Source organism: Typopeltis vanoorti, chromosome 3 (assembly GCF_054136105.1).
Source record: "Typopeltis vanoorti isolate ZY-2024b chromosome 3, IOZ_Tvanoo_1.0, whole genome shotgun sequence".
Taxonomy (NCBI): domain Eukaryota; kingdom Metazoa; phylum Arthropoda; class Arachnida; order Uropygi; family Thelyphonidae; genus Typopeltis; species Typopeltis vanoorti.
The window spans coordinates 51,109,670-51,131,995 of NC_143551.1; the positions used below are offsets into that span (position 1 = coordinate 51,109,670).

The 22,326-nt window shown below is 34.0% G+C and overlaps 1 protein-coding gene across 4 annotated transcripts in view; it reads left to right on the forward strand.

The window, feature by feature from the left end:
• l(2)k01209 (uridine-cytidine kinase-like lethal (2) k01209) overlaps nt 1-22,326 on the forward strand; it is a 269,918-nt gene that overhangs the window by 206,527 nt on the left and 41,065 nt on the right. For 3 of the 4 annotated variants that reach the window (XM_090390605.1, XM_090390608.1, XM_090390606.1), the window contains 3 exons: nt 10,819-10,881; nt 16,640-16,762; nt 17,029-17,194. In XM_090390605.1, the coding sequence (XP_090246731.1) occupies nt 10,819-10,881; nt 16,640-16,762; nt 17,029-17,194 (352 nt within the window). The remainder of the gene's footprint in view (nt 1-10,818; nt 10,882-16,639; nt 16,763-17,028; nt 17,195-22,326) is intronic. The other variant, XM_090390607.1, reaches the window with a different exon arrangement.

Consider the following 22,326-nt stretch of genomic DNA (forward strand, 5'->3'; position numbering starts at 1 on the left):
TATTTATACGAAAATAATTTCTTAATTTATAATAATCACACTTTCACTTTTATTATCAAAAAGTTATAAATTATTTGATACAATTATCTTGGGGGGGGAGTTGAATTTAAAAAGAAAAGGTGCACATGTGTTATGTAACTGGCTAAATTTTGGGTGGGTTATCAACCTATTCAACCTGCAGATATTTCAGATAATTTATTTTCAGAATCATTCACAAGACAATTGTTACAAAAGGAAATCACTTAGGGAACATGCTCATACCATTTTAGTGTAAAATAGTAAAGTCTAGCTACTCCAACAATGCCAAGTATCTGAACTAGAAGAAAATGTCTTTTTTAAAATGTGCATTGATTTCTTCTTTGTACTACAAGAAAAAAATGGATATTAGTAAGAAGAAAAATGTGTACTATTTTATTTTTCATTGGGTGAATTTGCAGTATTCTTTCTTTGTGTTTTGAAAGGAAAGTGCACAATTATTTTCTTGCTAATTTTGCCAACAGAACATACCATGTTTCTCCCACACAAGAAAAATAAGGCAATGATATTGCTGAATTTATCAAATTTTATTATAGCAGAGTTGTAACCTTTGACCTCTTGACTTGAAAAACATTAAAAACAAAACAGATTATTATTATTGTTATTTGTAGAGTGTTCATTTCAGTAATAGGAATTCTGTTAATTAACCATTGTAAAATACATATATGATGAAATTATGTGAGAAGACATAATATGCGGAATTGATTTAAATTTTATGTTCAATTTGAAGTATTCCAATTGCCTGTCTGCACCGCAAAAGCTACCCATAGTAACTAAATTATAGATATCTACTTTTTTATCGTTCGTATTTCGTACTTTCCGCAGTGTGCATACTTCACGTTTCTGTATCCGAAATCTATAATTTCATTTTACCCATCAAGAAATGCAATGAAATAATTATTCTCTTATCTGTCTATATCTGTACTGTTTCATTGCTATTTGATTATTCAAACCACTAGTTTCTATTCTTGCTGAATCCCAGTATTCAGTTGTTTAGGGAATAGTGATAAGCAAAAACTGTAATTTTTACTAATACCATTACCTGTTATTGTTCGTTCTTAAAAAGTTATCTTTATGTCATGAAAGTTAGATATGAATCCTTGCCTTTAGTGTTACATGGTGATCAGCATTCATTTTACACAAATTATGGACTCTACAACTGTGTTATAAATAACTATTTTAATTTCTCAATGTTTCGACCTTCACATTAAGGTCATCAACTGGAGTATACACATATACAGTCATACCCCAATTTGCACGAATCTGGAGTTACGCGGTTTCATATATGTATGTATTCCAGTCCTGCTTCACACCTCACCACTAGTCATATCTTTCTGGTGCCGGCCGCATTCGCCAGTGTTGCACATGCTGTGAACAAACACTGACGTGTTTCGTGCAGTCTCCTTCATACATGATTTTTATAATCTACAAACCTTGTGATTGTTTAATGTTATGTTCTTGATAAAAATTTTATCACATAAAAAAATAATATCGTCCAAAGGAAGCAAGTCTGATTCTTCTACAGCTAGCAAGAAAAGAAAAACATTGACTTTGGAAACAAAATTCAACATTATTAAGGATTTTGAAGGTGGAATGAAAATTTGTGAGCTAGCAAAGAAGTTTGATCTACAGGAATCTACAGTAAGAACAATCATAAAAGAAAGGTTTACAGATTTTGGAGGACATAGATTCTAACGAGCAACAAATTGTAGCCACAAGGTAAGGAATAAAAAAATCATTAACTTGCTATGAAGAAATTTTTGCGTGACAAGAAAAAGGCATTATGCTGTCAGACGAATCTATTAGATTTTATGAAACCATTGACATCGAAATAACTTTTTTTTTTTTATGTATGAAAAACTACAATTATGATTATATTTCTTAAAAAATATAGGTGTTTTTGTAAACCTTTGGTCCCAATTAACTAATATTTTGTATGTTTGTATGCAAAATTATACCCGAGTTACGCGAATTTGACTTGCGCGCTTTTTGTTGGTCCCACCTGCCGCGTAACTTCGGGGGTATGACTGTATATACAGTGACAAGCTAAATTACATTTCATGTTGTATGCTTAGGAGACAATGATTTGATCAACAGTTATTCTACTAGCCTGACCTCTAGTGAAAATAAAATTACAAGAAATAAATGAAATAAAATAAATTAACTACATCAAAGCTATCTTCTATTTAAGACAACATCAGAGATAGTTTTGTTATGGTGAAAATGATGTCCTAATTTAACATGACAATTGTTATATTATTAAAAGTAAATCACTTGGGGAACATACTCTTACCATTTTAGTGTAAAATAGTAAAGTCTAGCTACTCCAACAATACCAAGTATCTGAAATAGAAGAAAATGTCTTCTAGTTTAGATTTAGGAGACTAGTTTACCTATAGTTCTATTTAAAATTAACTCTTAGAGAGAAAGTTTAAGTGGGTAGAATATGTGCCTTCCATATGATTGGGATTTTTAGACTATCATTATTAAGATTAGGGTGATTGATAACAATCTCACAGGCCTCCTTAAATTTACAATCATACCATGTCTTGATGCTTTTCCAGTCAATTCTATGTAAAGTGTTCAGGGCATGATCAGAAAGACCAGCTTGACCATAGTTATATTTAATGAACTTAAATATAAAGAGCCAACAGGCTTCATTTCGGCGATATAAACATTAATAAAATTAAGGGGATATTAGATCCCACATTGTTTTAAAACCGAATAAGAAACTCAAAGATTGGAATCAGAGTTTCATGCCGAATATAGTATAAAAAACTATAAAAGTATCGGCGAATACTAGCGTGAGCTGAATGCAAGTAGTCCTAGAATGTAGTACAAACACGGGCAACTCGGTGCAAAGGTGGGGAAAGTTCTGATCACTATTCTTTGGTATTTACCACAATGTAAAAACACATTTCCTAGGAAATGTATGCTGTTATTACATTATGGTAGGGAGATCACTACCCAGACCGGTTTCAGCCTTTATTGAGGCTTCATCAGTGAGTAGCTAGGCCAAATTATTAATACCAAAGGGTATAGCGAAAAGAACTTATATACTCTGCTATACAAGTTGTCCAAAAAGGTGCACCCACGAAGTTACTTAAATATAAAGAGCCAGTTCTTTTCGCTATACCCTTTGGTATTAATAATTTGGTCTAGCTACTCAGTGATGAAGCCTCAATAAAGGCTGAAACCGGTCTGGGTAGTGACCACCCTACCATAATGTAATAATAGCATACATTTCCTAGGAAATGTATTTTTGAAAATTATGGAGACAACTACAGTGTTTGAATAAAAAGTTTAGTTTAATATAACTAAAATCTACATTCGACGTTTCGACCTTTATGTCAAGGTCATCTTCTGGAGCATACAACTATACACAGGAAACAAGCTATACTACAGTCAAACTGGTTTGGTAAAGACACTGACCAACCGCTACAACAATTGTTGGCCTGACCTCTGGTGAAAAAAAAAATATATGTATATATAAAAAAATAAAAATAAAAATTTTAAAAAAAATTAATAAAAAATTATACATCAACGCTAGAGTCCTATTATTAGTGTGGTCTACTATATACATATATTAACATCATTCCAGCCAGTTGGTATGGAATGGTTTCTAATACTAGCTAAGGATTGGCTAGAGTCCTGACTTATGCTGGAAGAGTATTTTTGTTATAGCCATTATTTATGAATGTGTCACTAATAATTTTTAGTTCTTGTTTCAGGGCTTGCTGGTTAGGGATTGTCCGTTTCTAGACACACTAGTCGCATCTTCCTTCAGGTAGATGTGTGACTAGTGTGGTCTATCAGGTAGTCTATCCTTCATGGTCTACCGAAAACCGACACACACTGGCCAATACATACATGCTAATTCGTACCACCACCCATCACAAAAATATGGAGTCATTAACACCCTTAAAAACAGAGCCACAACTATTTGCTCTAACCAGCAAGCCCTGAAACAAGAACTAAAAATCATTAGTGACACATTCATAAATAATGGCTATAACAAAAATACTGTTAATAAAATACTCTACAAAACTACAACAAATCTAGATTACAGCAAAACCATAGCCATCCCATACATTAAAGGGTTTTCAGAAAAAATCAACAGAATCCTACAACATTATAACCTCAATGCCACCTTTAAAACACCCACTAAACTTAAAACCATATTCAACTCCTCTAAGGATCCTCTCCTCCCATTAGCACATCCTGGAGTCTCTTGCATCCACTGCACCTGTAACTTACCGTACATTGGTGAAACAGGAAGGACAATCCCTATACGCAAGAAAGAACACATTAGACACATTAAATATAACCATTATGGTGAAGCAGGCTTCTCAGACCACGCACTCAACACCTTACACCAAATCAACTGGAAAAGCACCTGCTCCTTACACCGCACATAAACCTGGTACGAAAGGAAATTTAAGGAATGCTGCGAAATCCTGATAAACCACCCAAATATCAACAACAAAGATGGCATGAAAATTCCAAGGATCTGGATGGCACACATTCAGCCTACCTAATATGAAAGATCCAGCATAAGTCAGGACTCTAGCCAATCCTTAGCTAGTATTAGAAGCCATTCCATACCAACTGGCTGGAATGATGTTAATATATGTATATAGTAGACAACACTAATAATAGGACTCTAGCGTTGATGTATAATTTTTTATTAATTTTTTTTAAATTTTTATTTTTATATATATATATATATATATATATATATATATATATTTATTTATTTATTTATTTTTTCACCAGAGATCAGGCCAACAATTGTTGTAGCGGTTGGTCAGTGTCTTTAACAAACCAGTTTGATTGTAGTATAGCTTGTTTCCTGTGTATAGTTGTATGCTCCAGAAGATGACCTTGACATAAAGGTCGAAACGTCGAATGTAGATTTTAGTTATATTAAACTAAACTTTTTATTCAAACACGGTAGTTGTCTCCATAATTTTCAAAAATGCATTCGGATCACCGTGTAAGCCTAAAAGAAAGGATTCCTAGGAAATGTGTATTTACATTGTGGTAAATACCAAAGAATAGTGATCAGAACTTTCCCCACCTTTGCAACGAGTTGCCCGTGTTTGTATTACATTCTAGGACTACTTGCATTCAGCTCACGCTAGTATTCGCCGATACTTTTATAGTTTTTTATACTATATTCGGCATGAAACTCTCTGATTCCAATCTTTGAGTTTCTTATTCAGTTTTAAAACAATGTGGGATCTAATATTCCCTTAATTTTATTAATATTTAATGAATTTTTTTTATAGGAATTGTGCATCCTGTTTCCCCCTATATAGGGCAAATTATAGGTGCAATGAATACGGTGTACCCCAGGATGGGCAATGGATGAATGGATCCTTGGATGAGTTGAGTAAGTTCTTTAATTTTGCAGGAGGTTTAAAGGTGGCTTTAAGGTTGTATTTTTGTAGTATTCTGTTTATTTTGTCTGATATCTCTTTAATGTATGAAATGGTTACAGTTTTATTGTAGTTTTGTTTATTTTTTTTTTAAGTGAGGTCTTGTCAAGGTGAGTTTTTATCAGGATTTTCATTTTCAGGGTTTGTTCCAGTAGCTGACTTTTTGCTGTTCGCTCTGGTTTCCTGGTGAAAACAGCAGGAGCCTTGTTTAACTGAGTGATACCCCCAGCCAGCATGAAATTCTGTCATGTCATTTAAGCCAATAAAAATACAATTTGGTCAGCTTAATCCCAAATTGCCAGCCCGTGTTCGTTCTTTCAGTATCCAGGTAGATACCTAACAGGGTGTACCATGAGAAGGTGAGAATTGGACATTAGGTCAGAAGCCCTGGTTTGTTCTCTGCATTCCTTTTAAAGGCCGTGTAGAAGTCTCCTCTCGGTTATACAGCTTTGACCCTTATGCACCCCATTTCGGCATTTTTTCCCCTGATAAAAAATAAGATTTCATGGAAAACAATTTTAGTATTATGAGATTACATGGGCATCTTCTGTTGAGGATTGTTCTATAGGTATTCAGAAAATAGCATGTTCTAATAGTAACTGTTTCCCTTTTTTTTTTTCATTAGAAATAAAAATTTGATAATAACAGTAATAGTTAATCTTATTTGTTTTTACAGGCTGAATAAGAATAACAGAATATTATATTATTGTTATGTAACTATTGTTATTATCACTCTACTGTTATTATAGAATATATTGTACTTTATGTAACACAATAAGTTTTCTGATATAAATTGATATGTACATGAAAAGAGTCCCTTTATTCCATTTTTAGTAAAATATTACTACAATAATAATAACACCATTTTCTATATTCCGAAAGTAGCTATATTTCTTGTTTCTCCTTTTAAGTAATGTAAAACTGGAAGCTTGGTGTGCTAAGACGAACAGCAGGAACTCTTCCAAGTGCTACTTTTTCATTTGCCAGTTGTAAAAAAAGTGAGGATTTCGCAGCTCATCCAGAAAACTTTGCTCTGTAAGAACTGTGACTAAGAGATTGTTTTATAAATGGCATTTCTCAAACAATGGAAAAATTATCCCAATTCCTTTTTAGAAATAAGGGCTCTTCCCCGATGCACCACAAACAAATCAGTCGGCAAATGTGTGTTTCACAGATATGAGATATGTGATCTATAGTTATGCCTCTAAAGCAGATGTGAGGAGAGTGCAACAGTTTTCTTTGGTTAGAAAACCTGGGTTCGAAATCTATGTAGTACTATGAGCGCCATCAGGACTTTTCAACTGAAAATAAGTCAGTGTCATACTGATATGGTTTTTCCAGGAAGCTGCATTTCTCAGCAAACAGGCAAATCACTGGAACCTATCAAACACACAATGTATTTGTCTCATAGTTGTTTCTGCCATAATTCCAATCAAAACAAAATCATGGCCTTATTTGACTGAATAATTTTCCTGATTGAGATAAGTAAGCTTGCTTGGGTAGCCAACTGGAGACAGTCGCTGTTTTTTTTTTATATACCTAAATGGCTCGAATTAGAATCCTTAATACTTTCACAAATGCTTATGAAAATATTTAGGTGAGTAGATGAATTTGATTCTGTAAATATCATGGTGCAAGGCCATCACCCAGTTTATTGGAGGCTTGATAAAACATGTTTAGTCTTATCTCTGATGTTAATAGCATCAACTTATTATAGATTTTCAAACTTTTGTGATTGTAGGCATAAGAGGAAAAGAAAGTATTTGCACCTAGAAGGCATGTGTTCTGATGGTCCTTCCTATTTTTATTTTATTCCCTCAAAAAAAAAAAAGTACTATTATTAGCCACTTCAAGAGGAACAGTGTATATTCTGTGTGTTGTAAAAATAACTTAAACAAATTCCTCTTCAAGAGAAATTGGAATCACTACACTCGGGCATTTTTCTATCAATAGTAATTTGGAAAAGGACTGTTTTGATGGCCCTGAAAGGGAACATTTTTGTTTTCATACTGTTCCAAATTTATATATCTTGAACAGTATGGAATAAAGGAGACAAATAATCTGATGTCCTGAATGTAAAAGTGCTTTGTGTGTTCACCCTTGTTTAAACAAGGGTGAACACACAAAGCACTTTTATATTTAGGATGCCAGATTGTCTCTTTTCTGATTTTTTAGCTGTTAGCGATAATGTGTTAGCAGTGCTCAACCACAAGTCTGGAAGGATTGTCTGTTTTCCTGCTTGCTGTAGGAGCATAAATTTGTATTAGTGCTTTCACAATTTCTACTCTGTTATCTAGATATGTTAAAGTAGACATTTTTTCTTGCATAGGAGACTGTTCCTAAAAATAAACTGTTCCTAAAAATAAAAAAAAAATCTAATATAAGTCCCAAGACTTCTTTAAATATTTTTTTTTTATGTTGTGTCCTCGTTACAGAGTAAAATGATAGCTACTGATCACACCTGTAGACTCCACCCATAGTGATGTTGTATGCACATACAGCAGTGGGTTTGTCTTTCTTGAAATCATGCTTCTCTATTGATTCCATTGATGGATTATGCAGGGAAGACATAGTTCAAAGACTTTCCCTTACTGATAAGCTTGGATTTCCCCATTCAATAGTTTTCTTGATGCCAGATGAGGACTGTTCTCACCTTTTTACATTTACAGTACAATAACTATCTCTATGATACTGAAAAAGCAAATCAGCAAGTTCAGGACACATTTAGTAGTTATCCATTGTAACTCAGTAACCTTTCCCCAGTAAGGGGTCTAGTAACTATTACAACACACATCGAACAAGGGAAGATCCGAATATTTATTATGCTCAACTACAGGTCTGCTCTCCTGTATAAGGTTTAAAATCCCATAGCCACTTTGCACTTCTCAAAACATAAATTTATACCATACTTTGCTTCCTTTTGGGGAATACACTGCTTACATTTCAATCTGCCTTTGAATGGCATAAAGCTTTCATCAGTACTCATGTCTCTCTCTCACAGGAATGTATGGTGATCTAAATTTCTGACAAATTTTCATTAGAAAATCATATAGGGTAAGGATGTGTTGCCTGATCTTATTCCTCATTATTCTAAAAATGCAAATACTTCATGATGAGAATGAATTGTTTTTCTTGCACAATCAAGACCCCTATAAATGTAAATAGCATGTTGATCTATTGGGCTCCAGAGTGTACTGTGAGAATGCAAACTATACTCAACTTGCTGATGGAAAGAATACCATTGTCTAGAAATAGAAGAAGCCTAAAATACTGATGTGCATTTAGTGACGATCACTCATCTTCTGCATGAAGACATTTCTAAATTACAGGCAGAATTGCTATCTTTAGAGCCATTTAAAAATAAAAACTTCTCTCATTATCATCAGTAGAGTAAGAGCTACTTGAAAGGCTCCAATTTTTCTGCATCTCCCAAACTTTTCTTTTTTACCCTTAATGTTTCTGCTATTTGCCATCTCAGAAATGAATTGTCTTAGATATACTTGCTAATGTTCCTTTCTGTTTGACTAACAGGCTGTAGGCTAAAAAGATTACTGAGAAAGAGAGGAAAGAACATGTTCCAGTAGACACTTAAAAGTCCCAAGCAGTGGCCAAATACATGCAGAAATTTCTGTTTTTCATCGTTCTAATTGATTAGCAGATGTTAGAAACATTTTACTCTGATATTGCTTTTGTAGGATGGCACCATTTTTTAAACATGAATTTCCCCAGTTACCCAATATCACATATCACAATTTCTTGATTTATAGTAATCAGGAAATAATATAAATGAGAAATGACAAAATATACAAAATTTGCTAATTTATAATGTGTGTTTGTGTGTGTTAGTTTTAGAGGGGGATTAGCCATCAAAGGTGAAATAAAGTTTTAATTCTATTATTTATGAATATTTTGGAAATGAAATTTCACTTTTGATGCATGTACCTAAATGTGTTTTTGAATGATAAAGTATAGGGAAAGTATCACTACTTCAAAACTATTAGATAAATATCTGAATTAGCAGAAAAATATATGCAGACAGTTTACTTCATAACAGCCGTTTTCTTCAATTTGTAATGAGCGATTTGTGGAAACCAGAAAGTTGAAGTGCAAAGAAGTGCTACAGGTTATGTTATAATGATTGTACATTATGTGATATGATTTTATGTATACGAGTAGTTCTCTATAAAGCAAAATCGTAAAAGTGTGAACCTTCACACAATCTGAAGTAATCTTCAAACTGAAATTATGAACAAGAAATAAAAACTTAATTTGGAACAGATGTAGGCTGTATTTTTTTAAGATGTAATTTTCATTAATTTATAAAAATAATTGTTTGACAAAAATAATTATCTTGGATCAAGTTCTGAGAGAATGAAATGTATTGGCGACTAAGATGATTAGCAAAAAAAAAAAAAAAAAGTCTTCCAAGGTGATACAATTGTTTTTTTTGCACCTGGCATTAAAACACACAATAAAAGTAGTAGAAGAATTAAATAACTTGAGGCATTTAGTCTAATATAACTAAGATTTCAGTTACCAAGCAAACGTCAAGCAACTGCATTTCTTGCTACAGGCAACTGAATGTAGCTATGTATGTGAGGTAATCTGTTAAGTGTTCTTGTCAGTGTAAAGGGTTATCCTACCTTCTAATAGACATGAGGGCCAAATTGCACTTCTTATCCGTGTTATTTCAACAGATATGAATCATAACCAGGATTTGCTGGATGTATATATACACGTTCTGGCTGGTAGGGAGGTTAAACATTAAATTCACAGTTAACTGTAAATTTACAGTTCACCTTCAAAATTAATAGTGGACATACAAGCTAAATGACATATGAAGTCTTTGACATTAAGTATCCCTTGGGTGTTTTCCATACTGATTTTTCTTCCTGGCTTCCAAGTGGATATAATCAAACTTGAAGGGTCTGGTCTGTCGAATCGGTGAAAACATTATAGATGATAAAAGGCATGCTTAACAGGATTGTTGAGCTAAGTCATAATAAGATAAGTCTGGCTGAAATGAAGCCAGCTCAGTTTTTGATAACCTTAGTAAAATCCCAAAGATAGAATCTTATATGTGAAGAGTTTTTAACACACGTGCACCTCACTGGGATTTGAACTGACAAGCTTTTGGTGGCAAGCAGAGGAATTTACTCACTTAATGCCTGCCAAGAGATTTATATGGTAATTGAATACTGTTGGTTTTAAAACTAAAGTTTTTGTACTAAATTTAGCCTTAGCTTGATTTAAAAATAGATATTCTTCTGATTTCATTAACATTAATTGTATTATAAACATTGGCATAACTAACATTTATGGCAACATTTTATGATTGCAGGATGTTACCATAGAAACACCTCAGGGAGTCACTTACCATGGAAAACGAATTTCTATAAAAAAGGTTAGTACACACCTATGTCATAACTTGACATTATTGTTATTCAAGAAATGTATGATCAGAATGTGCAAATTGTTGAATTGGATGTGCAAATTCAGGGAAACTAGATTTGTTAAGGGGGGGGGAGTAGAGATACAGTCCTTATGGAGGCAGTTGAATGTAAGAATGAATATAATATGCCAGAGCAAATAAGGACAACAAATCTGAGTGGGATAGTTAATATAAGGCATCAAGGTAGGGTTGGGGCTAATGGGGGTCTTAAATTCATGTACACTAATACTAGGAGTATTAGGAACAAGAAGGAAGAGTTTTTGGCCATGGTTGGCACTTCCAGACCACAGGTTATAGGTATTAGTGAAACATGGCTGACTGTAGATGATATAACTAGTGGGATTGAATGTGATGGGTATAGTGTGTTCAGGAATGACAGAGAGAATAAAATGGGGGGAGGAGTATTGTTGATGATAGCTGATGAGCTCCAGCCAAGGAGAATAGAAGTTGAATTGCAGGATAGAGAAAAGAGCACATTTGAGGCCATTTGGTGTGAGATTGTGGCTAGCAGAACTAAATATACAATTGGGTGCTGCTATAGACCAGGTGATGGAAAAGATGGTGGTGACAGTATGCACAAGCAAATAGAAGAAATGGGTGGAAGGAGGGTGATTATTATGGGAGATTTCAACTATGGTCGCATTGATTGGAGTGAGGAGAGGACGCACGGGAGGAAGGAACTGGGTTTTATGCGGTTATTAAGGGATAACTATCTGCGACAGCATGTAATGGAAAATACTAGGGGTCAGAGAGTGCTTGACCTAGTAATTACATCTGAGGATTTGGCTGTAACAAATATGACCACATTGCCACCAATCGGTGAGAGTGATCATAGGGTCTTAACTTGGGAGGTGGCTAAAGGTGTAGAATTTTCAATTAAGACAGGGTACATGTGGAATTATCGGGCTGGAAAGTATGACAAGCTTAGGAGTTTGATTGTTCAGTGCCATGGCATGTACAACTGCAAGGACTAGAAGTTGATAGTGCATGGGAGGTAGTTAAGAAGTGCTTGCATGAAGCAATGGCTGACTGTATACCTAGAGTCCGAATAATAAATCAAGTAGGGGTTAAATGGATGAATAACACCATTAAGCTTGAGTTGCAAAAAAAGAAACAACTATGGAAGGAATTTAAGGAGAAGGGTGACCGGCAGGCACATGAACGGTATAAAGCACAGGCCAGAAGGGTGACGAGTGTGGTAAGAAAAGCAAAAAAGGATTACGAAAGAACATTGGCCATGCAGGCTAAAGAGAATCCTAAACAGTTTTTTAGATATGTAGCAAGTAAAAGGAAAAATGTACATGGCAGATTGATTTTAAAGAATGTCGATGGTAGGGAGGTAACTGAATCAGTTGAGATAGTTGAGTTACTGAGTGAGCACTTTGCAAAAGTATATCATCCAGGTGGTGACATTGCAGAAACGAATAAACCAGTAGATTATACGGGAATTGTGGTTAATGAAGTGGAGGTGAGTAGTCTATTGCATAACCTCAATGTCAATACATCTGTGGGATTGGATGGTATACCAGCTCGTGTTGTACGAGAAGCAGCTAAAGAATTGTCAGTACCCTTGATCATTTTGTTTAATTTGAGTCTCGGGTCTGGGTTAGTCCCGAGCGGGTGGAAAGAGGGGAAAATAGTTCCACTGCATAAAGGTGGTTCCAAGACTGCTGTAGTAAATTACCGACCGATTAGCATATCAGGAATCATTGTCAAGGTCTTAGAGAAAATAGTCAAGAGGAAAATACAAGATTGGATAGAAGAAAATGGGATACTATATCGGGGACAGCATGGTTTTGTGAAGGGTAGGTCATGCCTCAGTAACTTGCTCACGTATTATAACACAGTGACGGCTGAACTGGATAAGGGTAATGGGTTTACGGTGATTCTACTGGACCTTGCCAAGGCCTTTGACAGGATTCCACATGGAATTCTAATCAGTAAATTGCAGCATATGGGAATGGACATAGGGTTGGTGAGATGGATAGAAGGGTGGTTGACGGAGAGATATCAGAGAGTGGTTTACTCGGGAGTAGAGTCCACAAGACAGCCTGCCAAGAATTCCAGAATTCCAACCCTTTTATACCACTCCTATCGGCTACTACTGTATGGCCGTTCACCCGAGGCGCAAACATGCTTGTGACGTCACAGTGTCCGATTCTCCCACTACTCGCTCTCATTAGCACAGGACAGTATGGGGTAAAGGTTTGCTTTCTCCCTTTCTTCTCTTGGAGTATACGTAAGCATAGAATTTTCTTGATTGTTTTCTTTTTTTTGTTGTTTTTTTATAAAATAAAAAAACAATTTGACCAAAATTTGAGTATTACTATCAATACAATGTTAGTATATCTTCTTAAATATTCTTTCCATTTCTTAAAGTAAATGTTTTTTTTCTTTTTACACTAGTACATAACCTCTCCTTTAGATATTTTACAGTTTCTTCCTTTCTTTTCTTGTTAATATACTTGGTATTTAAAGCACACATTACTATTACCCAGATAACAAGTATTTTCAGTAAGCATTGTATATAGTTTATACTCTGTTATACAATGATGAGTGGAATCATGACATTCTAAACTTATCAGGGTATAATAACACCTCATTTATAATAACATCCTCTGGTGAGATGATCAAATCCAAGACCCTCAGTCCTCATGTGCCTTCTGTTGCAGTATGTAACTTGTGATAGTTGTCCCTCAAAAACTCACTCATTTTCTTTACTTCCAGTTGCTATCTCATCATCCCAGTTTATATTGCCTGTTTATATTCTTATTTGCTTGGCTAATTTGATTATACATTTCATTGTCACTAACTTCCACATTACCAGGTCTATAACATCCCACTAAGTATTTTATTCTATTCACCTCTATCTCCCACCATACTGTCTCAAAACCACTGGCACTATTTCCCTCTTGCATCTCTACCTTGTATGGACATAACTCTTTCTCTGTCAACAATAACAATCCCACTCTCTTGTTACCCTTTCTATCTTCATGAAACACATTGTACCCTTCCATCTCTATTCTTGTCAGAATGTCATTTTTTTGTCCAACCATGTCTCGCGTATTCCACCAATTCTTGGGTGAACAGACTCAACTAATGCAATCATTTCGTTTGTCTTGTTTCTTACACTTCTAGCATTTATATACGAACATAATTCATTCATGGATCTATAGAAAGTTTCACTGATACCGCTTATTAGACGTGTCTTCTCCATACTTAACTCGAGCCATTTCTTTTTCTCCTTATTCATATTAGAACATTCAAATCCAGCGGTTTTTTCCCTTGATCCCAGTTCATCCTCTTCCCTGTTTTTTGTCTACACATGCATTCACATCCTCTTGGAGCATCAACCTTTCTCACTCTGTTCCCCTGTCCACCCTGAGCCTCCCTATTTGTCTTGCACACTTCTCATTCTCTATACTTATGCTATCCACTACTTCATTCATAACCACCACTTCAATCTCTCCTTTCTTACTCTCCTGCTCTTTCACATCACTTCTTACTTGATCAGATTCATTCTCTGCACTCATTTCTATACCTTCCAGCAGCAGTACTCCTTCTCCAAATGACCCACACCAAAACCATTCAAATACATTCCATCACTCTTATATAGTTCAATTCGTCCCATTCCACATATTAAAAAACTGCACTCCTTTCTCCTCACACATTTCTGCTAACATATCATTCATGATATGTTAGCAGAAATGTGCTAACATATCATTCATGATCTTTGCTCTCCTGATAATAGTGTGGCAGGAAAGGATTCAAAAGTTCAGAACTTTATTTTTCTTTCTATATGAAAGAAAAAGTCATTAAAAGAGCAATGTATGTCTCTTCTTTGCCACCCCAACAGCTGGTCTGTCATCATTGTTATAACATAACTGATAACTTTTAAATGTGTCTCTTTCTATATGAAAGACTTCCTAAATATCTGCTATTGAGCGCCAAGAAATCCTTCTCGTTTCTCTCACAGCCATATTATAGTGTTCTTCACTCCATGTGTGCTCCACTATGCATCATGCTTTCAGTTTTCATTTCAGTCATTTGGCAAGAAATATGAGCTGTCATTAAGTGTTATTATGGTGCTTTACTTGAAAACAGTAAACCTCATGCACTTCAAGCAAAAACAAGTAAGCTTTTCATACTGTAAATACATTTAAATTGAATTACAATGATCATTTCCAATATATAAATTTTATAATCACATCAATGCATTCATTTAGTTCAACATTAACCTTACATGCATAAGTAATACAGTCTATTATTTAAAAAAATAGCAAAAAACGTTTTTCTCACAGTATAATTTCATTAACAAAAGAAACAATTATAAATGCAGAAATTAATGGGCACGATTTAATTAAATACTATAGTACATCTATACTTTTTATTCTTCTAACACCTTTAAACCTTAAGTAGATTTGCAAATGTATTGTACTAAGCTTTCACAGCATGAATTAGCTTAGTGTAATTAAGTACTTGAATATTTTATATAATGAAAAGGCTTTTTAATACTGTTGCGTTAAAAAAATATATTATTTTGCAAAGACAAGACAGACTGGGTCATGTGACTGAGTACATTGTAAAAATCGAGTCTTGCTGCACAGTGAGTGCTACCTACTCTGGTTATTTTGCAAATTTTATTATTTGTTTCTTATTAAATTATTATTTATGGATCTTCAACCTTTTGGTTCTCTGTCCACTGCTGGACGAAGGTCTCCCCCATGATTGTCCAGACCACTCGGTTTTCTGCTTCTCCCATCCATCTCACTCCTGCAATTTGTTCTAGTTCATCCTTCCACCTTCTTCTCGGTCTTCTTCTTTGTCTTGCTTCATTGATTGGTCTCCACTCTTTGTTTTTCTAGTCCATCTCCCATCACTGCATCTGGCAATATGGCTAGCCCATCTCCACTTAGCCTGTTTAATGTATTTTACAATATCCATGACACCTGTTTGAAATCTTATCCAGGAATTTGTCTTCCTATCTCTTAATATTATTTTTAGCATACTTCTCTCCATGCAATGTTGTGTTGTTCTCAGCTTTTTGTTTAGGGCTTTTATGCATGATTTATATAAATTATATATTTTTTATAGATAATTTATTTATGGGTAATTTATATAAATTCACTTTTCATTACAAACATTGAGTGAAAGAAAACACAAGCTATGTTGTGTTATGTAATGAGCTGTGCTTTCATGTACATTTTAAACTCACATTAAAGGAAAAGAGATTTCTATATAATTATGTGTAAGAATTAAAGAATGTGTTCCTTTTCTTTCTCTTAATAACATTTATCTGAAACATCACCAATAACAGCATTTATATAAAATAGACCAATATAAAGACCAAGTAAAAAAATTTTTGTGGCTAGTAGATTTAAGTTGTATTTTTGGAGCCCTGTTTATGATTATGATTAAGAATTGGTGCAACCAGCAGGTTTAACTGGTCTTGGTTGGCTGAGTGGATTATTCTGCCTTCACTCTCCAGTCAGTGGGAGTTTCAAATTGCACTGTAGGCATGAATGTTTGTAAATGTCTTGAAATAGTAGACAGATGAATTTTATTGCCTCATCTGAGATTAGTCTGCTTATTAGAGTCATAAAATGACCTGAAAAAAAATTTCATGTTCGGTTTCAGAGGATTTGACTATCTAATTGTAATATAACTAGATAGTTTCAAAACATAATTAAGGCAGTTTTTTTCTTTTCAGATTTGTGGAGTATCTATCTTGAGAGCAGGAGAAACAATGGAACAGGCAGTTTGTGATGTACTAAAGGATGTGCGACTGGGAAAAATCCTGATTCAGACAAATCAAGATACTGGGGAACCTGAAGTAATGAAGACAGATTTTCATTTCTACATGTTTTATGGTTAAACTTCATTTATAAAACATAAAGAAATAATTATATATATAATTTTCACAGCTTGAGGATGGCCTCCTTTTTTCCATTTGGTGTAGCATTTATTCCTTCTGCATGACATTAGTAAGCATTAATAAATCGGCTTGGTGTTATAAAATACTTAATGAAACTTAAACTTGGTTAGATTTGGTATAAATATTGATAAATTAATAATTTATTTTTTTATCCCTTCTTACAGTTGTACTATTTAAGGCTGCCAAAAGATATCAAAGATTACAGAGTTATTCTAATGGATGCTACTGTAGCAACTGGGGCTGCATCGATGATGGCAATTAGGATACTTTTAGACCATGATGTGCCTGAAGAAAATATTCTGCTTTGCTCTCTTCTTATGGCAGAATCTGGTAAACTTTTATTTATACTACTTATATGAAGTTCAAAAATATTAATTATTTTTTTTAGCTAAGACTTGTACTTCTTGTCTACAAGATGGGGAGACTTTAAAAAAAAAAAAAAAGCTTTTTATGAAATAATTAAACTAATATTTTTGGCAGTAGTATCAGCTGACATCTTTGGAAGTAGACATCATAGTTTTATGGTTCATTTAAAGAATACTCATACATTATTGGTTTGTATATATTTATTTATGTCCTCAAGGGCTCACTCTAGCGAGTACAGGAATGGCAAACCCGAGGTACCTGATGCTGGACCATGCCTTACTTCATGTAATGTATGTCTGTTATGTTATCTGTAGACTGGTTCCTATCTTCTTTCTTTATACTTCCTCTCTTCTTGTTTCTCCCCCCCCCCCAATGCTATTAGAGTAATTCGAGGGCTAGGGGTGAATCTTTTCTATTTACTTTATTTTCTACCTTTAGTAGTGAGAGGAGTAGCCTATTTTAAGCAGTGGGAGTCTGCTGCTCTCCCAGGTTTGAAACCATACCATAATGGTTTCCTGAGGAAGGCAACGGGAAACCACCTCGGTATTATTTCCAAGAAAATATGGTAAACTCGGCAAATTTAGTTTCCACAACTGGCAAAAATGGGATCTATTGGCAAATGATGGATGTCATGCCCGGCAGAAGAAGAAATGAGGCTTCTCAGGTCGTTAACCTACGAAATCCTCAAATGGACAATGAGGATGGGATCCCAAGTATTGAGGAAAATAGGAAGAAAATAAGACATCCAAGAGAGAATGAGATAGAAACTATACATGTTGCAACTTGGAATGTAAGAACAATGTTAAGAGCTGGTAAATTAGAGAACTTGAAGAAAGAAATGGAGAGGAATAAATTGGATGTGGTTGGGCTAAGTAAAGTCAGATGGGAAGATATAGGAGATTTTGAAAGTGATGGTTATAGAATTATATATTCCTGTAGAACACGAGGAAAAAATGGAGTAGCGTTTGTTTTGAATGAAAAGGTTAAAAATTCAGTTGAAAAAATAATATATAAAAGTGACAGGGTGATTATGATTAAACTGAAAGCAAAGCCTGTGGACTTAATGATTATACAGATATATGTGCCCACAAGTGACCATGATGAAAATGAAGTAAAAGAGATATATAATCAAATAGAAGAGATAATGGAAGAAGACAGAACTAAAAGGTGTACCATCTGGATGGGAGACTGGAATGCGGTGGTTGGTGAAAAGGTAGAGAAGGGAATAACAGGAAGATATGGCCTTGGAAAAAGGAATGAGAGAGGTGAAAGGCTTATAGAGTTTTGTAAAAGACACAAACTAATCATTGGTAATACTTGGTTTAAACTTCCAAAGAGAAGAAGATATACATGGAAAATGCCAGGTGATATCGCAAGATACCAGATTGATTATATGTTAATACAAAACAGATACAGAAACAGTGTAAAAAGGATATCAACATATCCAGGAGCAGATATTGACTCAGACCATAATTTGCTTGTTATGGAATTAAGAATACAATATAAGAAAATAAACAAAGGTAAAAGCAAGAAAAGGTGAAACCTAGAAAAACTCAAAGGAGATGCAGGTAGGAAATTCAGAGAAGAACTGGAAAATAAAATAAGGAACAAAGAGAATATATCTGAAGAAACTATGGATGTTAATGCAAAATGGAATCAACTGAAAAACTTGATATATGAAACAGCTGCTGAAGAGATGGGGTTTTGTGGAAGGGAAAAAAGCCATGGATTACAAATGAAATGATAAGAAAAATGGAAGAAAGAAGAAGATGGAAAAATTTAAACACCAAAGAGGAAAGAAGAAAATACAAAGTATTAAATAATGAACTGAGAAGAGAAACTGATAAAGCAAGAGAGGAATGGTTGAAAACAGAATGCAAAGAAATTGAAGAAATGGAAAAAAGGGCGATATGATAAAATGTTTGAAAAAGCAAAAGAAATTACAAATATTAAAAAAAAAGCATAAGAAATCTGCCATTAGAAGATAAGCAAGGAAAACTGATTTATGATATTGAAATACAGGGTGAAAGATGGAAGGAATACATCGAAGAACTTTACGCAAAAAATGAAAGACCAACAAAAATTGAATTGGAAGAGCAAAATGAAATCTCAACAGAAGAAAGAGGTCCTGAAATACTAGAGAGAAGTAGAAATAGCAATTAAGGAATTAAAAAGTGGAAAGATGGAAGAAGTGGATGGAATACCTAGTGAAATCCTAAAACAACTGGAGAACAAAGGTATAACAGAAACATGGAATTTCTGCAACTGCATTTACTAAACAGGAATATGGCCTAAAGATTTCACAGAGAGTATTCTTATACTAATTGAAAAGAAAAGCAATCCTGCTAAGTGCAGTGACAACAGAACTATAAGCATACTCTCACATGCCTTCAAAGTACTGCTAAGAATATTAAATCAAAGATTATATAATAGAGTGGAGTATTTTCTGGGGGATGATCAATTTGGATTTAGAAAAGACAGAGGAACCAGAGATGCAATTGGAGTAATGAGGACCATATGCGAAAGGAATATAGAAGTAAATAAAGAAGTTTATATTTGTTTTGTCGACCTTGAAAAAGCATTTTGACATGGTGAAATGGGAAAATCTGATGGAAATATTACGCAAAATAGGTTTAGATTGGAGAGACCGAAGGTTAATAGCTGAATTATATATGAACCAGACGGCCATAATAAAGACAAAAGTAGGAAAAACTAAAAAATGTGTGATTGGCAGAGGTGTAAGACGGATGCTGCCTGTCACCGATGCTCTTCAATATATTTGCAGAAGAAATGATAAAAGAAGCATTTTATGAAGAGGAAAAAGGAATCGCTATTCGAGAAAGAACAATACAAAATATTAGATTTGCAGATGATCAAGGAATATTAGCTAATACCGAAGATGAACTACAGCACCTAATGCAAAAATTTTGAAAATATATGCAAGAAATATGGTATGAAAATTAATGCAAAGAAAACAAAAGTGATGAGTCTCCAGGAAATATCAAGGTGATGATGAATGGAGAAAGTGTAGAGCAAGTGAGACGATACAAATACCTTGGTAGTATAATATAAGAAAATGGAAAATGTGACATGGAAATAAAAGAAAGAATTAACAAAGGAAAATATGCCTTTTATAGCAAGAAAAAGTTGTTTATTAATAAAATGAATAAAAATCTAAAGAAAAGGCTTATTAAGTGATATATTTGGAGTATGACCTTATATGGGTCAGAAACATGGACAATTAGGAAGAAAGAAGCTAAAATGTTGGAGGCATCTGAAATGTGGTTATGGAGAAGAATGGAGAAAATAAAGTGGACTGAAAAAATCACCAATGAAGTATTACTAAGAGTTGAAGAAGAAAGGAATTTACTAAAGACCATAAGAAGAAGAAGAAGAAGAAAGCGTAACTGGATAGGACATGTATTAAGAGGAGACAGCCTACTGTAAAGAATGATAGAAGGAAAAAATTGAAGGAAAGCGACCAAGAGGAAGATGACTAACGATGCTTAATGATATAATGGGAACAAGAAGATATCAGGAAATGGAGGAAGCAAGAGACAGAGGAAATTGGGGGAAGAGAATCTGCTGAGTTATACCATTGGACCTGTCAAGAGGCAGAACACTAATGATATTTATTTAAAAAAGTTTGCTAAATTAAATTTCAGCAGTTTTCATTCACTTACTTAATTCTCTGAAGAAGTCCATGATGAGACTGTCCCATTCATTCATTCTGCATAAAAAGTGCTAAATTCTTATATGCATCAGTGATGACTTTTCTGATGATAATCATAGTTAAGGTTATCTGTAGGTTTGCAGACATCAATCTTCATTGGATAGTACATCCCAATAAAACATTGGTAGTTTCCAAGCTTACGTATAAGAAATGACAACAGAAGTAAATTCTCACTCTATCATTTGGCATAGACATTCTTGCACAAGATCAGTTTAATCTCAGCATGTGAATTGTACCTATCTTATTTATGTTTAAGAAAATTTCTTATAAAAATGTATTCAGATTACATTTGAAACCTACAGTAAATTAATCATCACTTATTCCCCTTTTCTTTAAATGCCAAACATAGAGCAGTTTGGAATAGACAGCTGTCTTTATAACTGGCTGCCCTGTTTTATATATATTCTATGATCTTGTTTATGTGGAATAGATTAAATTAGTAAAAATTGATCTATCCATTTTTTTTATCTTAATGTTTATTCCATAAGAAAACAAGTTTACTAATTGTCTACCTTTCCTTGATACTATTATCAAACATAAATGATGACTATGATTCCTTTTTTTTAATAGCATAAATGAACCTTTACTGTCAGGTTTAAAAGGAATCACCAAGCATATATTATCTGAATATGCATTCCTATCATTCAGCTTACAACTGTAATCTCTTACATAGATTTATTTTCCAGAAATAAATATGTAAGAAATAATCTGGGAATAAAAGGATCTATTTTTTACTTAAAAGGAATTTGGATGCATAGCTGAAATTCTCAAGAAGTTTGGTATAAAATTAACTTCACTTCTTCCTTCATTTAAGGAAAAGTATAACCTCTTCTTTCATATTCAAGTTTTTATTATATCTTCTATTTTTTGGTAGATCAAACAGCAGAAGTCACATTAATAGAAAAATATAGTTGGATTTTTCCAGACAGATATTACAGAGAATGCAATTTCTCTGTAACAATCATATGCTCTGCATGCTTGTATAAAGGAAACTTCTGGAGCCCACTGCCATTATTCTAACATTAACCAGAGTTAGTGGTTTAGTTGCCTATTTATATGGATTTTATATATTTTGGAAACATGCAGTCACTCTGATTAAGGTTAGTAATGACAAAGATATGTCTCCTCTCTGCACCTAGTACCAATAAGCTTTAAGTTTAAATCGAGTGGATGCTTGTGAAGTGGTGGATGAATTTCATTGTGCAGTGTGAAATGACCATCCTGATTATTGGAGACCTAAAATATTTTTTTTCCTGGAGTGAGATTTCTTAATTTGCCTCAAGGGCTCACTTTAGTGTGTACAGGCATGGCAAACCCAAGGTACCAGATGCTGGAGCATGCCTTACTTCATGTAATATACATC